Source organism: Stenella coeruleoalba (genome assembly GCF_951394435.1).
Source record: "Stenella coeruleoalba genome assembly, chromosome: 1".
Classification (NCBI taxonomy): Eukaryota; Metazoa; Chordata; class Mammalia; order Artiodactyla; family Delphinidae; genus Stenella; species Stenella coeruleoalba.
In genome coordinates this window covers 110,586,744-110,607,966 of record NC_137169.1, presented here as the reverse complement: position 1 = coordinate 110,607,966, position 21,223 = coordinate 110,586,744, and the positions used below count along the sequence as shown (strand labels likewise).

Genomic DNA, 21,223 nt, shown 5'->3' with positions numbered 1-21,223 from the left:
ATCTCCTTTCAAAAATAGAAAAATGAGGAGGCATGCATGCCTCCCAAAAGGGGTCAATGCTTTGGTTCTGGAAAGGGGGAGATGGGCATTTGGTTGCTCAGAGAAGCAGCGTGTGTGAGCTTAGATGTTCAGAACTCTTCTCATGTTGGGACAAGGGGGCAAGGAACTTGGCAGCCCCTTTGTCCACCTGCCTATTTAGACCACCAGGAATGCAGGTTGCCTGTCCCTGGTCAGACGCCAGCTTAGGCATGAGGAGACAAACAGATTTCAGACTGGGGGTTCGGGTTGGAAGATGGAGTTGCTGACAGAGCCCCTTGCCCTGAGTCCCCTTCTTGGTGGGGGGGGGGGGGCGGTGCTTTAAAGCTATATATCTTTGGGTAGTTCATATTTGGATCAAGAGGATATATTCGATGGGGTTTTGAGGGAGGACTAATGGGTTGGAGAGAACTCCCACCTGACATGGTTTAGTTTGAGGTTATTTGGTGTGTGGGGGAAGACACAGATTTCCCCATTTCTTGAGAAGGGAGAAACAGAAATCACAACCTCTTCTCTCGCCCTATGGTCAGACTTGACCCTCCCCGGAGAGGGGCTTAGGGACCTTTGGTTCTTTCTTGACTCCGGGGTGGCAGGGAAAGGTGATGTAGATTCTTTGGTGGGGCCAGAGTTAGTGGCACCTGGGAGGGAGCCAACTTGGAGGGCCCTAGGCTAAGGGCGGCTGCTCCACGGTCACCTGAGAGGGAAGGCGGTGATCAGGCTTCGGCCCCAGAGCCTCAAAGCACACTACTTTCTCCTTCCCAATCCCCCTCACCTGAATCCCCCTCACCTGGGTGATAAGTTCAGTCTTCTCCTCTGGCTTCCCTCCACTCGGAGCCTGGCCTCTGCAGCCCCCAGCTCTGTCAGAGGCAGTCTGAAGCACTGCCCAGCACTCTTGGGACCCCTGTCTGCAGAAGAGGCTGCCCGGATAGGGAGGGTCAGCACCCTGACCTGTCTGGGGCTTCTCTCTGGCTTAGCATCCATCGGTCCCAGCCTTTCATCCTGTTCCATACTCCACGGGGAGAGGCTGGGCCCCTTCCTCATGCACAGGATGGCAGGGATCTAGCTCTGGCCCACTTCTGCCACCTGCCCTCTGCCTCGGGAGCCCCAGTGCTCTCTGCCCCACTTCCTGCAGCCCACCAGGCCTCCTCCCACTTCTGATGCCACACAGCTGTGAGAAGAACTGGCCCGCCCTCTCTGCCTCAGTGTCCTTATTTGTAAGACAGATTAGTCAGGGAATAAAAGCCCTTTCTTGCTCTTTGGGCCTGTGCCACCATAGTGCAGACTGTCTTCCTAGCAGTTTTCCACATATAGCCATCCTGGCCCTTACCTATGTCTCCAGCCCAGGAGGAGGCAAACGATGAGGGCAGCCAGGCCCACGTGGATGCCCACCACAACCCCAGGCAGCGAGCTCTTCTCATCCTGGCTGCAAGAGCACCCAGCCTTGGACTCTGGACACAGTGCCATCTGTCAGAGAACCAGGATGGAGGCAAAGCTCAGGCCCTTCCTCTTCCCTGAAGACTGACAGCCGTAGGTCCTATAGGAAAAGCCTGCTCTGACCCCGGGCCTGCTACCCTCCTACGGGACCCCACTCACCAGGGGTGGCTAGGGGCACTTCACGCAAAGAGACAACATGGGCACTGCTGTTACCATCCCCGTTGCCCCTGAATGCCTGAAGCTTGATCTCATAGAGGGCGGCTGGCTCTGCAAGAAGCAGGAGATTGTGAAGGGAACAGGCCTGGCTGGGCCAGGAAGCTCAGTGCCTGGGGCAAGACCACACTGAGGAGGGGCCACAAGAAGGTTCAGGGCCTCACCCAGATCTGTGTAGAGGAAGGAACTGACAGTGCTAGCCAGGAGCAGGGGCCCCTCAAAATGGGCAGCGGGCAGCTTGCAGTGAAAGAGTTTGAAGCCCTGGATGGGCCCCAGCTGGGATGGCAGCTCCCAGGAGGCCTGAACAGAGGTGGCGTTGAGCACTTCGGTGGAGAAGCCAAGGGCAGCAGGGGCTGCAGAGAAATGAGATGAGCTGCTTGGCAGCCCTGTCTGTCTGAGGCCAGGGGCTCTACAAGGCTGGAGAGGGTGTCCCTCACTGCTGCCCATGGTGGAAGCGTGGATGGAGGCAGGGTCCTGGCTGGCACCCTCTGCTGAGTAGGCCCGCAAGTGGATAGAGTAGACCGTGTCAGGCTCCAGACTGGAGAAGACATGCTCAAAGGTGCCTTTGCCCACGGCCTCTTGGAGCTCCAGGCCAGCTGGCTCTGAGAAGCAGAGCAGCTTGGCAGCCAGCATCCCTCTCCCTCACTACAAACATCCCCCACCCCCACAAAGTGGGCACAAAGCTTCAGCTGGGTCTCCAAGGAGAGCAGGGAAGGGGGCTGCAGAAGTCGGAGCCAGGATGAGAAAGGGACTGAAGAGCAGAAGGAAGTACCAGAGGACCACAGGTCCAGAGGCCCGGGCAGTGTCCAGACAGGTCTGGGGGTCACTAAGAGTGAGAGAAACTTGCCCAGGGACACCCCCAGTCAGGGGAGAAGTGGGCTGGGGTCAGGGATTCCCGTCTACCCACCCACACCCACCTCCAACTGGCTGGAGGTGCAGCACATAGCCAGTGATGTCCCCATTGTAGGGCGGTGGTTCCCAGAACACTTGAATGGCAAAGGTGGAGAGAGCCATTGCCTGCAGACCCCTGGGGGCAGGGGGTGGCTCTGGGTCCCCTGTCACAGCCAGGCGGGTACTGGCCTGGTTGGAGCCCGCGCTGTTCTCTGCCACGCATTGGTAGATGGCCTCGTCCTCTGCTGAGATCCCCGCCAGCATCAGTGTGCTAAGGGAAAAACAGACGTAGCCACTGGGGGCTCCTTCCCACCAAGTCCCCTGCCCTGGTTGGTGGTGAGACCCACAGACCTGCCCAGAAGCAAAAGGACACACCACCTTGTGTGGACATTGCTTGTATGGAGCAGGCAGGGCAGAGCCTCCCGTGGGTGGGGGTGGATGCAGGGGGTTTGAGTGGGTGGTAGAGAGTGTTGTGAGGAGGTGGGGCTGGACGCCTGGGGCAGGTGAGGATACATCGGCAGTCAGGCAGGGTGGAGGGGGTGGGACAGGGGTACCTCAGGTACTTGTTGCTGTGGGTTAGCCAAATGTTATCCCCGGGACTCAGCCCCTTCCCATTCTTCAACCAGGCCAGCCGGGGCTCGGGGACACCCTGGGCCATGCAGGTGAAGATGGTGCTGCTGCCTGGAGGCCTGGACAAGGATTGTGGCCACTGGACAAACTTGGGCAGAGCTGGGCAGGCAATGGCAGGTGGAGGGCGCCATGAGGCCCGGCCTCTCACCTTCCTCCTGCCCCTGCCCCTCTCCCCATTAGGGTTCCCATGGGGGGATGGGGCACCCCCCAGCACCCTCCCTGGCTGGCCCTTGGGGCTCACCCTGCACGAGCAGGACGCCCTGTGCTGTGCGTCGGACCCGGGTTCCCGGCCGATTGGCTGCACAGACGTAGACGGCTAAGTGCTGGACCGACACATCGGAGATCATGAGGTTCCCGGTGCCCAGGACTTGGATGCCCTCTACGCCGATGGAGCGGCCACCTACAGAGAGACGAGGGGTCAGAGCTGCGAAAGCGCAAAGTGCTGGGGGCTCCAGGAGGCGGGGTGGGACGGGGTGGCTTCACACCCAGGCGGCTCCAGGAGACCAGTGGCCGTGGGTGGCCTGTGGCGATGCATTCCAGCACTGCCGTTTGGTGTACCGTGAGCGTCAGGTTCTGAGGTCCAGACAGAATCTCGGGCTCCTGCAGGAGCCGTGGGGATCCCACTGTGAGGTGGAAATAGCAAATCGAGGGATCAGGCAGCAGCACTCTCCCCCTGCACCCAGGACAAACTTCTGCTCCCGGAGGACCCTTCTAGTCCTCAAGTGACCAGACCCCAGAGCAGGTGCTATTTTACTCCTGGTTTACAGATAAAGAAAATCACTTGCCCAAGGTCCTATGGCAGTAAGTACAGGTGTACCTCATTTTATTGCGCCTTGCAGATACTGCGTTCTTTTTGGTTTGTTTTACAAATTGAAAGTTTGTGGCAATCCTGCGTTATCAGATGATGATTAGCAATTTCAGCAATAAACTATTTTTTAAATGAGGTATGTACATTGTTTATTTAGACATAGTGCTATTTAATAGGATATAGTATAGTGTAAACATGATTTTTATATGAACTGGGAAACCAAAAAATTTGTGACTCACTTTATTGTTATATTCGCTGTGGTCTGGCACGGAACCTGCAATACTTCCGAGGTCTGCCTGTATCAGGGCTAAGCAGCTCTGGCGTACTAAGCAGGCCCCAAGTTAAACTGGAGGGGCGGAAAGAGGAGAGGTGTAAGCATGCCCCGCTACAGGGTGCCCCTGGAGGGCCTGCAGCAGTGTCAGTACATGAACTGGCCAGGTAGGGGGGTACCCTGGGGGGATACCCAGGGGCCTAGTCCCCTTCCCTAAGTCACCCACAAAACTGACAGGAGACCCCTCCCTCAGAAAGAAAGCCAGGCCCCCCTGAGAAGTCAGCGTGTCTCAACTGCTCAGAAGGGATGCAAATGTTTTTTGAAATACACTGCTCTTTGGGTCTTCATTTTATGCCACCCTCTCCCACGAATCATCACTGGGGGGCTGCCGTACGCCAGGCGCTATTCCCACACTGGGAACAAATAGCTGTGAACAACAGGGGAAACAGGCCTTTGTTTTCCTTTATCCAGTCACCCCCATTCTTGCTTTACCACTTTGTATTTTATGAGACTTTGCAACATATCTTTAACCTTTTCATAAATGTCCCTTATTAAGAACTCCTCTGGGGACTTCCCTGGTGGCGCTGTGGTTAAGACTCTGCACTCCCAATGCCGGAGGCCGGGGTTCGATCCCTGGTCAGGGAACTAGATCCCATATGCATGCCGCAACCAAGAGTTCGCATGCTGCAACTAAAGAAGCCCACTAGCCGCAAATGAGCCTGCCTGCTGCAACTGAGAACTGGCGCAACCAAATAAATAAATAAATATTTTTAAAAAAGAAAAGAAAACTCCTCGGGAATTCCCTGGTGGTCCAGTGGTTGGGACTCTGCGCTTCCACTGCAGGGGGCCTGGATTTGATCCCTGGTTGGGGAACTAGGATCCCACAAGCCGCACGATTAAAAAAAAAAAAAAACTCATACAAAATTTTGTCTCTAAAATGAAAGTTTCTCAAGGACTGGTATAAAGTCTTCCACATCTTCAAATCTGCCTCAAGGCCTAGAATAGTATTTCACCCATTCTCCGTTCATTCATCCATTCATCCCACCATCATATACTGAGGGTCTACTTTGTACCAGGCACTCCTCAGTTTGCCTTCCACAAGCTCTAGTTCAGGCTGTGGACTGTCTTGGAATGTCCTGGCCTTGGCCAAGGAGACCATGTTCCACCTGGTCAGACCGTTCAGTGATGTAGAGCTGGTCCATGTGATGACACTTCACACATCCCTGGCTGAACCTCTCCATGTGCCAGGCATTATACTGTGAGCCCCAAATGCGTTGTCCCCTTTAATCCTCACTACAAGCCTGTGAAGGCAGTGATTTCTCCAAGTTTACAGATGAGAAAAGCAAGTGTCAGAGAGGTTAAGTAGCTTGTTCAACATCAGAGGGACTGGCGGAGGCAGAACACAAGCCTGGATCTTGGAAGCACTGGACAGCTGACAGCATACCCCTCTTGCCGCTGTGAGCTCCTCGAAAACCTGGGAAATTCTGTGTCCCTGGCGCCTGCCCAGGGTAAGGCCTGCCCCAGGGAAGTGTTTTAGGAGTGAATGGCTGGGGCTTCGGTACCCAGCTCCTGTCCCTGGGGAAGAGTCTACACTGACCTCAGCTCCTTTCCTGATATTTAAAATATAGGCAAGCCACGAACCCTCAGTTACAGGTTGATCTCTGCGCCCAGCAGGCACCTGCTTCTTCTCAGCTGCCTGAAGCTCTCTTGGACATTCATTTCCCCGCCTCTACATGCAGCAGGATGGAGAACCCGTGCCTGCCCGTAGCCCGGCATTTGGCCAGGAGTACTGATCATCATGGAAGCCTGGCATCCCGCCCTGCCCTCCTGCCCCGGATGGTTGATGGGAACAGGAAGTGGGAAGCCAGAGGAACTTCACCCAGGCTTCCCTCTGCTCTCAGGGAGGAGTCCCTGATCCCCACCCTTTGCTTTCAGTTTCTAAGTCAGCTCCAAAGCAGAGACACAACAGATCCCCCTCTTCCCCTTTCAGTCTTCAGTTTAAAAGCTAAGCACCCTTTGGTGAAATTCTGCCTTGATGCTTACCCAAGGTTCACTTGTTATCTATACTATGGGGCCCCCTAGTGGATGATTCAGGCACACCTTCACATCCCCGGTGGCCTCTCAGCTTCAGGCTGTGGCGTCAGTCTTACCTCCGTTTCCTGTTAGGTGCCAACTCTTCAGGGGCTCTGCTGTGACCCTCACTTTGGGCACAAAACTCTCCCACCCCCACATGGCCTGCATTTGGGGTCGTTCTGGGTGTTTCATCTCAGGTACAAAGCTATTTTCATCCTCACCCCAAGGAGGAAACATGCAAATGTGCGCACACACACACACACACACACACACACACACGCATATGTACATCTAAGCCCACCACTTACAAACACAAGCGCACGCAGGCATTCACTCCCAGCCGAGACACAGGAGCCCACGCTCAACCCATAAAGGGCTCCCACTGCTCTCTGGATCAAGTCCAAACTCCTTTTCATGATGGGCCTCGCCTACCTTTCCTACATCAATTTTTTGTTACCCTGAATTCTGCCCATTCTGTGGTCCAGCAGCATGGAACTGTCTGCATGAACTGTGCTATTCTCACCCTTGTGCTTTTGCACAAAGCAATGCCAGGAATGCCACCCTCTTCACCTTCCTGACCTTGGACTGCCTCTCTCCGCTCACCCTTCAACAGCCAGCTTGGTATAGCTTTCTCTTGAGGCCCTGAGCAGCCCTTGCCCACAACCCAAGGCTGGGTTAGAGGCCCCTGCCTTGGGTTCCCATAGCACCTCCCTCTCTACTCAGTTGCCAGCTCTGGGAAGCCAGCGATGGACCGAGCCCGTTCCGCCTGCTGACTGCTATGTTCCCACACCCAGCACAGTCCTCATACGTAGTCGGCGCTCAAAACTCTTTGTGCCACATACAACATCGGCCACACCCACTCCCAGTGGTGCCAGCTCCCACACCCTCCTCTCTGCCCAGTGCCCACTCTGATTCCCCTGGTCCTTGCTTACCCTTCAGGATCAGCCAGGCATCCTGGCTGTGGCGGGTATTGGCCACACTGTGTGCCACGCAGCGGTAGGTGCCCACGTCAGCCCGGCTCACGCTGGTGATGTGGAGGATGCCACGAGGCAGCAGCGTCACCCTGAGGATGCAGGAGTCGGGGGTCCGCGGCTGTGCAGTGGCCCATAGCCTGCCACCCCACCACTTCTCGCTGCTGCTCGCCGGTGGCTGGCAGTACTCAAGGTCGTGCCGTTGTGCTCCCAGGAAACGGAAGGCTCCAGCACTCTCCCGGATCAGGCACTGGAAGCGACTCCACCCAGCTCAACCTCGACGGACTCTGGATGTTGATGGAAGCGCGACAGACCTAGGGCACAGGGACCACCTGAGCACAGAGAGCTGGCCCCCAGCTCTGCCGCCAGCAACTCTGTCCCAGAGCCCCAGCTCCCCGTCTGTGCCCACGGCTGCCACTCCCTGCTGACGGCCTCGCTTGCACCCCTGCAGTCTCACATCTGTGATTTCTTTGGGCCATAAGCACTTTGCCTTCCTCTACAACATTTAAAATTCTGTTTTACATTTGCACTGGTATCAAGGCAAATATAATCCAGCACTATAAAATAACAACGCATTATTATATATTCATTATTATATTTACTTTTTCTTCTGGTGCCCTAGGCACTGTGCACACTGCGTCTAACGGCCAAGGAGGCATTGCCTAGGCCCATCCCGGGCAATTCTGTGCCCCGCGGGTGCCGTCTGTGGGTACCCCTGCACATTCTCGTCTCCCCTGCCCACACAGGAGCAGCCCAGTCACTTACTTGCCAGCTGCACCCAGGCCTGCCGGCTCACCAGGCGCCCAAAGCGGTTCTGGGCCACGCAGTGGTACTTGTGGGCGCAGGAGGGGAGGCTCCAGTGGGAGGGCGGGGTGGCCAGATGCAGGGAGCCGTCGGGCATCAGGGTGGCACTGCTGTCGTTGGCCAGGACCAGCCCATCCCGCTGCCACGAAATGGACACGGGCAGCTCACCCTCCACCCGGCACGGCAGCACCAGTGGGCGCTCCCGCGTGGCCACCACATCCCCCAGCTCCCGCAAGAAGGCCAGCTCAGAGCCTGCAGTGCGACCCGCAGGGACAGCCAACGAGGCCTGGACGCGGCGGCCTCCTGGGGCCCACCACCTCCCCTCAGTTTTGAGCCCCTCTCGGCCTGGGCGAGGGGTGAGGAGGCAGGACTTTAGTTTGGGGGGACCTGGGGGCAGCAAGGGAGGAGGGGGAGGAGGGCCTTGCAGTCTGAGGAGCAGGGCCGCCGTGATCGATGGCCTCTTTCAGCTGGGCCCTGGCAACAGGGAGGGGGCGGCGCGGGCACAATGGCGAGGCCAGGGGCCCAGGCATGGGCATTGTGCTCCCCGGGGGACAATGAGGTCGTCCCCTCTCTCCCCCGCCCGCCCATCTGCGTGTCTGCCCACAGGGTCAGCTTCCCAGGACTCCTGGCTCTCCTCTCCCACCGCTGTGACCCCAGCCGCTGAATGAGGGAAGGAGCACACTCACATACTCACAGACACACACTTGGACTGCAAAGCTTAACCTCACAGGCTACCCCATAACCCACACACAGTCTCCATCCCAGACACTCTCGCAGAGGATACAGACACAGGTCACACAGAGATGTCCCTACAGACTCAAAGTCGCAAATACGCAACAGACACCAATGTCCCGGACCCAGAAATGCACGAGCAGAGCTGCGAACCCAGGTGCTTAGATGCTGACTACACGCACACGCGTGGATATGGTAACTCAGCCTACGAGGCTGAGCAGGGACCTGCCCAGCGGAGGGCGGAGGCGGACAGCAGCCTCGGAGGGGCCAGAGCCCACAGGCCCAGGGCTTGGGCTGCCTCGGGACCCTCGGGACACCTGCGGGGAGACCTCTCGACCCCTGCCTCTCCAAGACCCTCTGCCCGACAGCCCCTCCTGACTGCACAGCCCCAGGACTGTAGCCAAAGTCTGCTCCCCCAGTCTCTGCCTCTACACAGCTCTTGCCCACAGGTACATACATACCTGTCCTCCCTGCTTGCCTACAAAGTTCCAGCGCCTCTGCTCTCATCAGCTCGGCGCCCTGCACCTTCCTCCCCCACTTTGCCCCCCAACTCTCCCGCCCCGTGTCTTCCCCCTTATCCTTCTGTTCACCTCTCCCACCTGGCATTCGCCCACTGCCCCCCACTGCCCTCAGGCCCCGCCCCCGCCCCCCAGTCTCGGAGCAGCAGCAGCCCTGGCCCCATGTCTCCACAGGCCTGGCCCCCTCGGCCCCGGCTGCTCCCCAGGCAGCTCTGGCCTTCTGCCTTCAGCCTGGGGGCCCCAGGCTGCAGGCATTCCCACCCCACACACTCAGGGGGCACATTGTTGGGGCTCTGGCCCTGCTGCAGGGAGCCTGGGGTCTGAGGGGGCCGGGCCGGAGGCTGCTGTCCCTGCTCCGTCTCTCCCGGAGCCGGGTCCCTCTCTGCCTCTGGCCTGAGCCCCTCCCCCCCATCCCCACTGCCCTCTCCTCTCAGGGCCAGGACCCAGACACTGAGACAACTGGGGCGGTGACAGGGGAGGGCTGCGGGCCGGTGAGAGGAAGGCAAAACTGGGGGGTCGAGCCCGCCCCTTTCCTAGCCTCTAGAATCTTCTCCCAGCCTTAGACCCACCCCTCACTCCCTCTCAAACACTGATGAATGAGGTTCTGGGGGTGGGGAGAGGCATCTGCTCCCCTAAGACCAACTCTGGGGGTCCAGGGCCAGAACGGGGAGGCCTGGGGTCTGATCTGGGGGTCCCGGGGAGGGGCGCAGAGCCCCACTCTCCTAGAGGAGTCGCCGTCCCAGGCGCTGAGCCGGGCCCAGCGTGACGGAGCTCATCCCATTAGTTTGGTGACGGCCCCAGCAGCCCCCTCACCATTCACAGTGTCATTTTCCAAAGCTGTCCTCTCTATTCTTGTTGGGACAATGGAGTGGGGCCTTCTGGGCCAGGGAGGTGGGGATCCAGCCTCCATTGCCCCATCCTGATAAGAAGGAAGAAACCTGGGCCCCTCCCCTCGCCGGGCTGACCATCTAAACATGGAAAAGTGGGGGACTGCCCTTCCACCAGAGGAGCCTGGGACTCAGGAAGGTGCTGACGTTCAGACCTAACTATCTCTGTAGGACCTCCCTCCTCTAAACTGCAGCCTCCCCCTCAAAAGCAAAGTTTCTGGAAAGATGAGAGCGGGGGTTGTCTGTGAGAAAGGATGAGGAGAAAGAGCAAGGGGAGGGAATCTAGTTGGGGCAGAACACAAGGACACAAGCATCCAGGCCTCTGCCCCCAGAAGCAGTCTGGCCCCTGACCCAGTCTCCCCGAGTCCCCTTCCCCTCACCCTTTCTCCTTGGCTTTGCCCAGCTTAGGCTGTGCCCCTCATCTCTTCAGAACAAAGCCCCACCCTCAGCCTTCTCCCTGGCAGGTTCAGCCTCCTCTCTGGCTCCCCACCTCCTGCACAGGCATTCAGAATCAACTCATCCGACACTGCCTCTCCCAGCTCAGCCCCGCAGTCCTGGGGGGTGACTGAGCCTGGGCTACCCCTAAATGAGATTGCCTTGTGGGAAGAGAGCCTGCAGCCTCCCCACTGGGCCTTCCTCACCCAGCCCTGCATCTCTCTGTCCTGAAGCCTCCAATGCAGGTTCTCACCCCTTCCCTGGAGTGGCCTCCTGAATAGCTGCAGCCTGGAGAGGGAAAGGATCACAGGCCCTGAGGTCAGGAAGACGTGGTCAAATCACTTACAAGCTGTGCGCTTTGTAGGCAACTTTACCTCTCTGAGCCGGCTTCATTGATAAAATGGGGGTGGACGGGATAGAAACAACCTCTCCCCATGACTGGGAGGATTAAGTGAGGCAAGGGCTTAGGATAGAGTGTGGCTCAGGGGAGCATTTGCAGTGCTTGGTCTTGCCCCACTATCTGGTTTTCCTCCTGTCAAAACCCCTCTCCAGCACCTACTAAGATGTCTCCTTATCTGCTGCACTTACCTTGTCACCTCCTAATGCACACTCCAGAGTGGCCCACAGGACAAAGAAGGACCAATAAAGAAGACCTGGGTTCAAGTCCAAGCTCTGTCATTAACCAGCCATCTTGCCTTGGGCTGGTATCCCTCACCTCTGAGACACGCCCCCTGTAAGATGGGAGGAAGGGCAAGCCCGCCTTTCAGGGTTGTGATGATCAGGTGAAATTCTTTGTATTGATACTTTAAGGGCCAAGAGTCACTCCTCCTCCTTTTTTTTTTTTTTTTTTTTTTTTTTCCGGTACGCGGGCCCCTCACTGTTGTGGCCTCTCCCGCTGCGGAGCACAGGCTCCGGACGCGCAGGCTCAGCAGCCATGGCTCACGGGCCCAGCCGCTCCGCGGCATGTGGGATCTTCGCAAACCGGGGCACGAACCCGTGTCCCCTGCATCGGCCGGCGGACTCTCAACCACTGAGCCACCAGGGAAGCCCCCTCCTCCTCCTTTTTAAGAACAGTTTGAGGGGTAATTTACATACCTTAAAGTTCACCCATTTAATCTGTACAATTCAATGGCTTTAGGGTATTTACCGAGTTGCACAACCACCACCACAATCTATATTTTAGAACATTTTCATCACCTCCAAAAGAAACACTGTATCCATTAACATTCACTACCCACCTGCCAGGCAACCTGTCTACTTTCTGCTATTTTCTGTCTTGGCCTATCCTGGACACCTCTTCTAAGTGGACTCATACTGCATACGGTCTTTTGTGTCTGGCTTCTTGCACTTAGCATGATGTTTTCAAGGTTCATCCATGTAGTGAACACGTATCAGTACCTCATTCCTTTTTATGGCTGAACACTATTCCGTTGTATGGCTATACACCACATTTGTTTATCCATTCACCAGATGATGGACATTTGGGTCGTTTCCACTTTTTGGCTATCATGAATAATGCTGCTGTGAACATTCACGTACAGTTTGTGTGCAGACGTGTTTTCAGTTCTCTCAGGTACATTACCTAGGAATGGAATTTCTGGGTCCTATGGTAACTCTGCACTTTGAGGAACTGTCAAGCTGTTTTCCAAAGTGGCTGCAGCCAGGTACATTCTAAGCACTTCATTTGATAACCCTCAAGACAGGAGTTAACTTTATTGGTCCCAGGACCCTTTAAGAATTTGGTGAAAGCTTCCCCCAACCCCCGACCAAGGAGACTTACATTTGCATACACCCCCTGAGCCCCGGGTTGGGAGGTGCTATCCCAGGAATATGGCTCCGAATAGCCTTTTTTTTTGGCCACACTGTGTGGCATGCGGGATCTTAGTTCCCCGACCAGGGATCGAACCGGCACCCCCTGCAGTGGGGGCCCAGAGTCTTAACCACTGGACCACCAGGGAAGTCTCCCGAATAGCCTTGATGCTCAGGAAATGCTGGCAGGATTGAACGGCTGAGAGCTGCCCTCTTTTCCTCCCTCCCAGACAATTAAAAATTGGCCCAACCCTGAACAGCCGCAGGCTCTCCTGGAACAACTTCCTGGGAAGGTCCGCCTAGCAGACGAAATCCTTCTGAGGACTCCTCTAGCACACCTGGGATGGTGTCTCTTTTCTCTCTCTCTCCACAACCCTCCTCTCACCCAGGATCTGTATCTCTTTTCATACCCTTTTTTCTTCCTCCATCTTTCTCTATCTCCATCTGTCTCCCCATCTGTGGCAGGCGGATGAAGAGGTCCATGTCTCTTAACTGAAGAGATGCATGTCCTCATCCCTGAACCTATGAATATGTTTGGTTACATGGCAAAGGGGAGTTAAGGTTGAAGATGAAATTAAGGTGACTAGTCACCTGACTTTAAGAGAAGGAGATGATCCTGGATGACCCAGGTGGGTGCATGTAATCACAAGGGTCCGTAGAAGTGGAAGAGGCTGGCAGAAATCAGAGGGAGAAAGGTCAGAGTGATGTGATGGGAGAGGGAGCCAAGCTGCTGTTGCACATTTTGGAGAGGAAGAGAACAGAGAGGCGAAGAACGCGGGTGACCGCTAGAAAGTGGAAAAGGCAGGAACGGACTCTCCCCTGGAGCCTCCAGGTAGGAATGCAGCCCTGGGAACACCTTGCTCTTAGCCTGGTGGGACCCAAGTCTGAAGTCCAACTACAGAGCCCTAAGACAGTAACTCTGAGTTGTCTGAAGCCATTACTTCTGTGGTAAATGGATACAGCATGTAGAAAACTCTACAGGATCCCTGTATATCACCAACACTGTCACCCCAACTCCTCATTTCACCTCTGCATGGGTTTCTTGTGCATCTCCCCAGCTGGACAGTGAGCTCCAGCAGGACAGAGACTTCACGTGATCCCCGCTGGGTGCCCAAAGCCAGAGCAGGCGGCACTCCCTGTCAGCACGGGGTAAAGGGAAGATGAAAGGAGAGCCAGCCAGCCTTGCAAAGCCATGCCCGACCTCCCTCGGCTCTGGTGCACATCCTTCTCTCTCCTGCGCAGAGCTGGGCGGAAAGCCTGGGGAGGCTGCTCCCGCCCACGGAAGGCGCCTGTGCCCCGACACCGCCCCGCCCCGAACGGTCCCTCTCCTACTGAGCTCTCCACACCCTCGGGGGTACTGTCCCCACCGTGGGATGTTTCTTCCGCAGGACCTGATCCCAGGCAATCCCTCCGCTGCCCACCCGCCCCACCTCGCCTTGGTCCTCGCTGGTCTCTGGCGCTCCGCACTCTCTGTTCCTTCTGCTGGGCGCATCTTCCCTCAGTCTTCCCTTTCTTTGTTGAAGCATTTTCAAATAAATCCTGGACATCATCTCATTGCACACCTATATACTTATGTGCATCTTTTGAAAAACACTTTTTTTTTTTTCCGTAGCTGTAATGGCATTATCATATCTAATAAAAGCAATGTTACCAAGTTCAACCTCCTGCTCTGGATTGGCTGGCCTGCCCCGCAGCAAGTGGGTGAGATGTTGGGACAAGGAGTAAAGACTTCATTCAGAAAGCCCGCCGACTGAGAAGGTGGCAGACCCGCACCCCAAAGAACCATCTTCCTAGTTAGAGTTCTATACTAAAAGGGGAGAGGGAAAGTCCTGGTTCCAGCCAGACTCCGGAGGGGATATGTCAATTTCTTCCTGCAGCCATTCCCAGGTGGGAATGTGAGCTAAACAAAGGTATTTTACCTTAAGGTTCGTTACCTGGGATGCAGGATTCCCATTATGTATAATTTAAGTTTATAGGCAACACCCCTTTAGTGATTAACTTTGTATTCTATTGATATTATAAGGTCCTTTCCTATTATAGTTCCCCACTGTCAACGACCCATTCCACAGTCCTGTGTGAAAAGGGAGGAAGACCGCTCTACTCTGCTGAACTGTGCCTACAAAGAGGTGATTATGGAATGGAAATTAGAATCGTTTAGTCAGTAGCACATTCCTCTTTCCTTTTTTTATGGACAACTATTTGAACCTGATGAAACCCCTTAGCCCTTTGTTGTCTAACTTGTAGTCAGACTTGGAGTTTTGGTTCCAGTTGCCCGTACATACCTATTAATTTTAACTTTCGGACCGTGCCATAATTATACAAGATTCCTGTGCTATTCATTTGAGTAAGATTAAACAAGTAGGTTGACCCTTCTCCAGCTACAATGAAGTTACAGTCTCAATACCTTTTTTTTTTTAAAGAGCAACCTTAAGCCTTCAAAGAGTTCACAAACCCATTGCTCTCCAGGCTTCTCAGGAGTTGGGTTGTTTTCTGATGACAGTGGTGCTGCTTTAATCCGAGTGTGATGAATCCACGGCTTTACCCCAGCTAATCCGACAGACGAGTGCACGGTAAGTAATACGACATGTGGTCCTGTCCACCTTGCAAGCAGCTGATGTTCAGGCCCTTGTTCTCTCCAAGTTGTAAGCAGGACTCAAGTCTCCCCTGGGTTGAAAAGGATGTAAGGCTGCTTCAGTTGGATAGGCAGAGCTGTTGGAGGTAAACTCGGGAACAGAGGTTAGTGTAGTGCCCAAAGCTCTAACATAATTGACAGCTGCTAGGTCTTTCAGAGCATTTATACATTCTTCTGCCCAGGCAGACACCTGGAATGGCGTACCATACAATATTTCAAAGGGGCTTAATTTAAGTCTGCTTCTGGGAGCCACTCTGATCTGTAGCAGGGCAACTGGCAAGACCTTATCCCAAGTTAAATTAGTCTCCTGACATATTTTAGCAATGCTCCTTTTTAAGGCAGGATTCATTTTCTCGGTTTTTCTTATTGATTGTGGTCTCCAGGATGAATGTAGTTTCCAGTTCATGGTAATGATTTAATCCAAATCAGGAGATAATTTCCTTAAGGAGAGCTTTAACCATTTTGGAGGCTTTTTTTTTTTTTTTTTTTTGGTCCAGATGGGATATGCTTCCACCCATCCTGAGACAGGGTCTAAACACCAGCAGGTGTTTGAAGTTTCCTGCAGCTCAAAGCAGTCAAGTCTACTGGCCAGTCCTTGGTGGGGCAGGTTTCTCTGTGTTGGGTCCCTGTCCGGGGAGGTCTAACAGCACTCCTTGGGTTATTTTTAGCACGAATCATGCAATTCTGAGTGACTGGCTGGCTGGTCTTTTGTAGGTTAGGCCCCATTGCATAGTTTTGACTCCACTGTAAGGTGGCATCTCTCCCATAATGGGTACCATTAGGAATGTGCTGCAGCACAGTGTCCAAGAGGGCCTGAGGGATCAAAACAGTTCCTTGTGTGCTACATTTCCAGTCAGGCGAGGTGTGATCAGAATGAAACCCTACTCTTTGGTCCTCTCTTTGTCCTTTTCTGAATACACCAGCTGGTATTTTGACAAGTCAATCTGTGGGAGAAGTGATCCTATCATGGCTTGATAACCACCTTCCTTTGCTGCCCTCTTTGTGCTTGGCCAGCTAACCAGTTGCCTTTTCCATGGTGAGGGACATCGAGGTCCCCTAGTTGGCATTCTAGAGGTAGTAAGAACGATTTTGTACTTCTCAGGAGACTCCAGTGACTGGGATGGATTGAGAGGTTTTCTGTGCCGCTTTGGCACTCACCAGAGGCTGCTGTACCTGTATTTATCAGAAAGTCAATCAGCTCATTCCCCACTGTCAATTTCACCTGGGGCTCCTGTGGTGAAATTGGAATTGGGCGCCTCAAGTCCGATAGGGCCTCAAGTCCAAGGGAGCCCCTGGGCCACTCCATTAAATCAGGGTGTTTCTCTCTTTCCACCTCATTGTTGCAGGAAGGGGGACGCCCTTCCACGGTCTGAGAGTGGGTGCTTGTCTAACACTCGGAGATGAATTGTCCGAGGAGACCCACGTGCTGACAAAGCAAGAGACTTTATTGGGAAGGGGCGCTGGGGCGGAGAGCCACAGGGTAAGGGAAACTAGGAGGACTGCTCTGCCACGTGGCTCGCAGTCTCCGGTGTTATGGTGATGGGGTTAGTCTCCAGGTTGTCTCTGGCCATTCCTCTTGCTTGGCCCATGTTTGGCCTGACTCAGGGTCCTTCCTCGTGCGGCACGCATCTCTCAGCCAAGATGGATTCCAGTGAGAAGTATCCTGGGACGTTGGCAGGACAATATTACGGACTGGCATCTCTTCCCTACTTTTGGCCCCTTACCGAATTCTCCCAGTTAGTTTTTTGGGGCAGCACCATGTTCCTTATCGGAACCTCCTATTGTGAGACAAGTTGTTATCATCCATCGTGCCTGACCAAGGCAGGCGGCTTTGGTCAATGGTTCCCTAACAATATGAGAGGCTCTGGATTTTTCATTCTTTTTCTTATGTTTTAGCCTAGGGCAATCTTTTTTCCAATGTCCTTCCTCCTTACAGTAAGCATATTGTTTGTTCCCCAGTGGTGGCTCACCTCTCTTTGGGTTACTCGCCTTCCAGGAATCCAATGCTGCTGTCAGAAGAGTGGTGTTACATTTTGCCTCTTCTTTCTTCTGTCACTGTTCCCTGTTGATGCTACCAACTGAGAAGGTACATTGGGAACGAACCCATCTAGGGACTTCCCTGGCAGTCTAGTGGTTAAGACACCGCTCTTCCACTACAGGGGGCATGGGTTTGATCCCCGGTCAGGGAACTGAGATCCCACATGGCCACACGGCCGAAAAATAGAAAAAAAAAAAAAGCACCACCTAATTTTTGCAGCTTTCTCCTGATATCTGAGGTGCTTTGCCCAGAAAAGGATAAATTTACCATTCTAGTATTTTCAGGGGTCTCAGGATCTGCAAGAGTGTAACGTCTGTAGAGCTGGTAACTATTCATTTGTTTTTTGCTGAATTTCTTGAATTTTGTTCAAACTCTTTTGCTTTGGTTCCCCTTTCAAAGTCCTGCCAAGATGCATTTAAGGCAGTGCTCTCATAAGGGCATTCCTCCCTCATTGGGGTCCCAGTTTGGTTCAGCTGTGGGTACTGCCAAGTGGGCTTCAGGTGTACCGTTTGGGTCTGTTAGGTGGAGCTGGTATGCTTCTTACCGGGCCTTACCAGTGACCATTCTCCTTTCATCTAGAGGATCCTCCCTATAAGAGGGGTCACCAATTAGACAAGTCTGAGGTGGAGAAAGCCCGTGGAAACATAGCCGGCTGGCCATTTGCATTTAGATCCCCTAAATAACTGCGTAAGGAAAATTGTCCTGCTCTGGGAGTGGCTCTTGGCCCAAACTGGGTGTCCGGTCGGGTCTTAGATGGTGTTACCAAACCAGGTCCCTGTGCCCCAGGAACTAAACACAGGATTTTCTAATTGAGCCCTGTAGGGAGGGGGAGACAGTCTGACCGCTTCCTGAGCCCCAGCGTTGGGAACTGGGGCTGGATAGGAATGGGAGGCGGTGGAAGGGGTGGACATGTTGGCATAACAGCTGGAGCAGCTGGACAGCCAGCTTGGCCGGAGGTTGGAGCAACATACCCTCACCCTCATTCCCTTTCTTTTCTTCCTGCATGACAGATTTTCCCTTGGGTTTTTTTTACCACAAAGTGACAACTGTCTGACTTTTTCTCACCCTGATGTAACAGCACAAATGCTTGCACAAAGAAAATTTCATTATTCTTCCCCACTTCTTCACAGAATAGGTACAGAGCCATTCAAAGGCCACCGTAACCATTAGAAGGATACCTTTTGCCTTGGCATCCACCAGCCGGACTGGGTTCTGGGGTGGGGCTTTTGGTGATTTTAGAAACCAAGTGGAACCTTTCTCTTCTCCCTGGGAATGTCCTTTCCTCCACTGACATCAGTCTGTAAGTGGAGAAATGGTACCAAAACAAAATGAAATGAAAACCCCAAAGAACAGAAAACCCTAAGTAAACCCTCAAGTTTGGTCTTGGGGTTTTTTACATATCACAAGAACCATCAACTCAACCCCACGTAATGTGACTGTGACGCCTCGGAGAGCTGTTGGATCCAGACCAACAACACAGGAGACCACAAACAATGTAATTAACACAGCAAAGGTGAGGGTACATGGTGCACAGGCTCCCAAAGTAAACCTGCCTAAACCCCTTGTGGAGATCCTAACAGGTACTACGGCTACATTGTTGCAATAAAATATCATCTTCCTCTCAGTCATGGCTTCATAGCTGTCATCAGGTCACTTATCCAAAATGCGCCCCAGAGGACTTTCTTTATGGAGAGTTGAAACATTCCCCAATTTTTAAAGACAGAAATACAAGACAAACAAAACCCAAGGGGCAGGACTTCCCTGGTGGCGCAGTGGTTAAGAATCCGCCTGCCAATGCAGGGGACACGGGTTCAAGTCCTGTTCCAGGAAGATCCCCCATGCCACGGAGCAACTAAGCCCGTGCGCCACAACTAGAGAAAGCCTGTGCTCGGCAACGAAGACCCAATGCAGCCAAAAAACAACAAACAAAAAAAACCAAATGGCGCACACACGTGCTAGCATCCAAAGAAACAAACGAACCAGATCCAAACTGGGTAAAAAAACCCAGCAATTATTTCCTCTAACAGGGTACCCCACTCGAATACAAAACCAACTGGCTTATTCCAGAGAAAAAAAGCCCCAAACAGAGGTAATCGAGTTCCAGCTGCACACCAGAGCGAGCGACTTACCCTGCTGTATTGAGCCCGTCGCCTCCCGGATGTTGATTCTTTGCTCCAACTGCCAAGTGCTGGGGCAGCCAGTGCCATTTTGGGGAACTGTGAGGGGAAGATCCTCAGGACAAGTGATCCTGGTAGCTGCTAGGGCCTTACCCAAAAATTCCCCAACTGCGTTGGCTGGCCTCTAGCACAAGAGTCCTAGATGGTTTCACCAAAATTTTTTACCGAGTCCGAGCTCATACTGCTTGCCGAACGACAGGCCAATCAATTGAGAGATGTGTTGCTGGGACAAGGAACAGTGACTTTATTCGGAAAGCCAGCAGACCGAGAAGACGACGGGTTAACTTCCCAAAGCACCACCTTCTCCGAATTAGAATTCAGGATTCTTTTATACTAAGGGGGAGGGAGTAAAGTCCTGGTTCCAGGATGTGTTAATTTCTCTCTTCTTGAAGCCATTCCCAGGTGGGCCTGGTCAGGATGTTTTCTGTGAGCTAATCAAAGGTATTTTAGCTTAATTATCTTTTCCTGGAAGGCAGGGTTCCCAGAGATGGGCCATTATGTATAATCTAAGCTTATAGGCAACATCCCTTTAGTGGTTAACTTGTAATAGAATAGTTTCTTCCCTATTATAGTAACAATAATTTCTTAATATCACCTAATAACTAGTCCATAATCAAATTTCCCTAACTGTCTCAAAAGTGTCTTTTTACTCTTTTTTTTTCAGTCGTAACAAGGTCCATACGCTAGGCTACGTTTGGTTATGTCTTAAGGATCTAATTGAGGCAAGCCCTGCCCCCACTCCGCCTCTCTCATATATCATTGAGTTGTTGAAGAGACTGTTTAAAATTTCCAGTAGAAGTACTGTATTCTGGATCTGTTTGAGTTCTTTGGTTATTATATATGTTCCTCTGTAAATGGATATTGGCCCTGGAGGCTTGGTTAGCTTCAGGCTCCACTTTTAAGAAAGAAAACCTTATAGGCAGTGCTGTGTGCTGCATACTGCATCTCTTCAGGAGGCAAGCAATGCCTTGTGGTTCCACTTTTAGTGATTCTAAGATTGAGTGGTGGTGGGACTTCCCTGGTGGTGAAGTGGTTGGGAATCCGCCTGCCAGTGTAGGGAACACAGGTTTGAGCCCTGGTCCGGGAAGATCCCACATGCTGCGGAGCAACTAAGCCCGTGCACCACAACTACTGAGCCTGCGCTCTAGAGCCTGTGAGCCACAACGACTGAGCCAGCATGCCACAACTACTGAAGCCCATGTGCCTGGAGCCCATGCTCTGCAATGAGAGAAGCCACCGCAACGAGAAGCACGTGCACTGCTACGAGGAGGGGCCCCCGCTCGCCGCAGCTGGAGAGAGCCCACACACAGCAGCGGAGACCCAACGCAGCCAAGAATGAATGAATGAATAAATAAATAAATAAATAAGATTGAGTGGTGGCTTCAGGTGGTGACAACCTGATCGTTCCCTTGTAAAACTCCCCATCAGCCTTTCATCTGATAGTTTTATTCATTGATGATAATTTCCTGCCTCAATTTCATTAGGGGTTGCAAAATGGTAATTTTCCAGTTCTATAATTCCTTTCTCACTCATTAACTGGAGTTCTTTTGTAAAGAACTTTCCCTCATCAACTAGGACAATTTGGTAACCCTGAAATACAATTCATGCAGGAAAGGAGGGACAAACGCTTAGTTCTTTCCTTTAATTGCCAGTATTCAGAGTAAGGAGTTGGTGTCCTACCCCACATGTTTCTCTCCCCCTCTAGCCCTTTATCCTCCTAGCCCCTTTTAGTATCACTCTGAATGGCTACATTTTGTATGTTCAGTGTTTCAAGGGCCTCCATTAATCTTTTTGACAGTTCAGATTGCCCTATCTTAGGCAATGGGAGCTTGGTGTCCTTTTGCTGTTACCGCATTTCTTGATA

General features: G+C 53.2%; 1 protein-coding gene across 1 annotated transcript; it reads right to left on the bottom strand.

The window, feature by feature from the left end:
* Nucleotides 1–700: 700 nt before the first annotated feature.
* LOC307197833 (immunoglobulin superfamily DCC subclass member 3-like) lies at nt 701–16,904 on the bottom strand (the record flags this gene model as incomplete). Its single annotated transcript, XM_079944258.1, is given in 17 exon segments — nt 701–730; nt 824–953; nt 1,364–1,484; nt 1,630–1,737; nt 1,848–2,036; nt 2,121–2,285; nt 2,601–2,845; nt 3,138–3,303; nt 3,446–3,669; nt 3,671–3,827; nt 7,289–7,419; nt 7,500–7,564; nt 7,566–7,588; nt 7,591–7,641; nt 8,093–8,518; nt 16,318–16,375; nt 16,869–16,904. Coding segments are annotated over 17 exon segments (2,325 nt in total).
* Between the last annotated feature and the right edge of the window lie 4,319 nt (nt 16,905–21,223).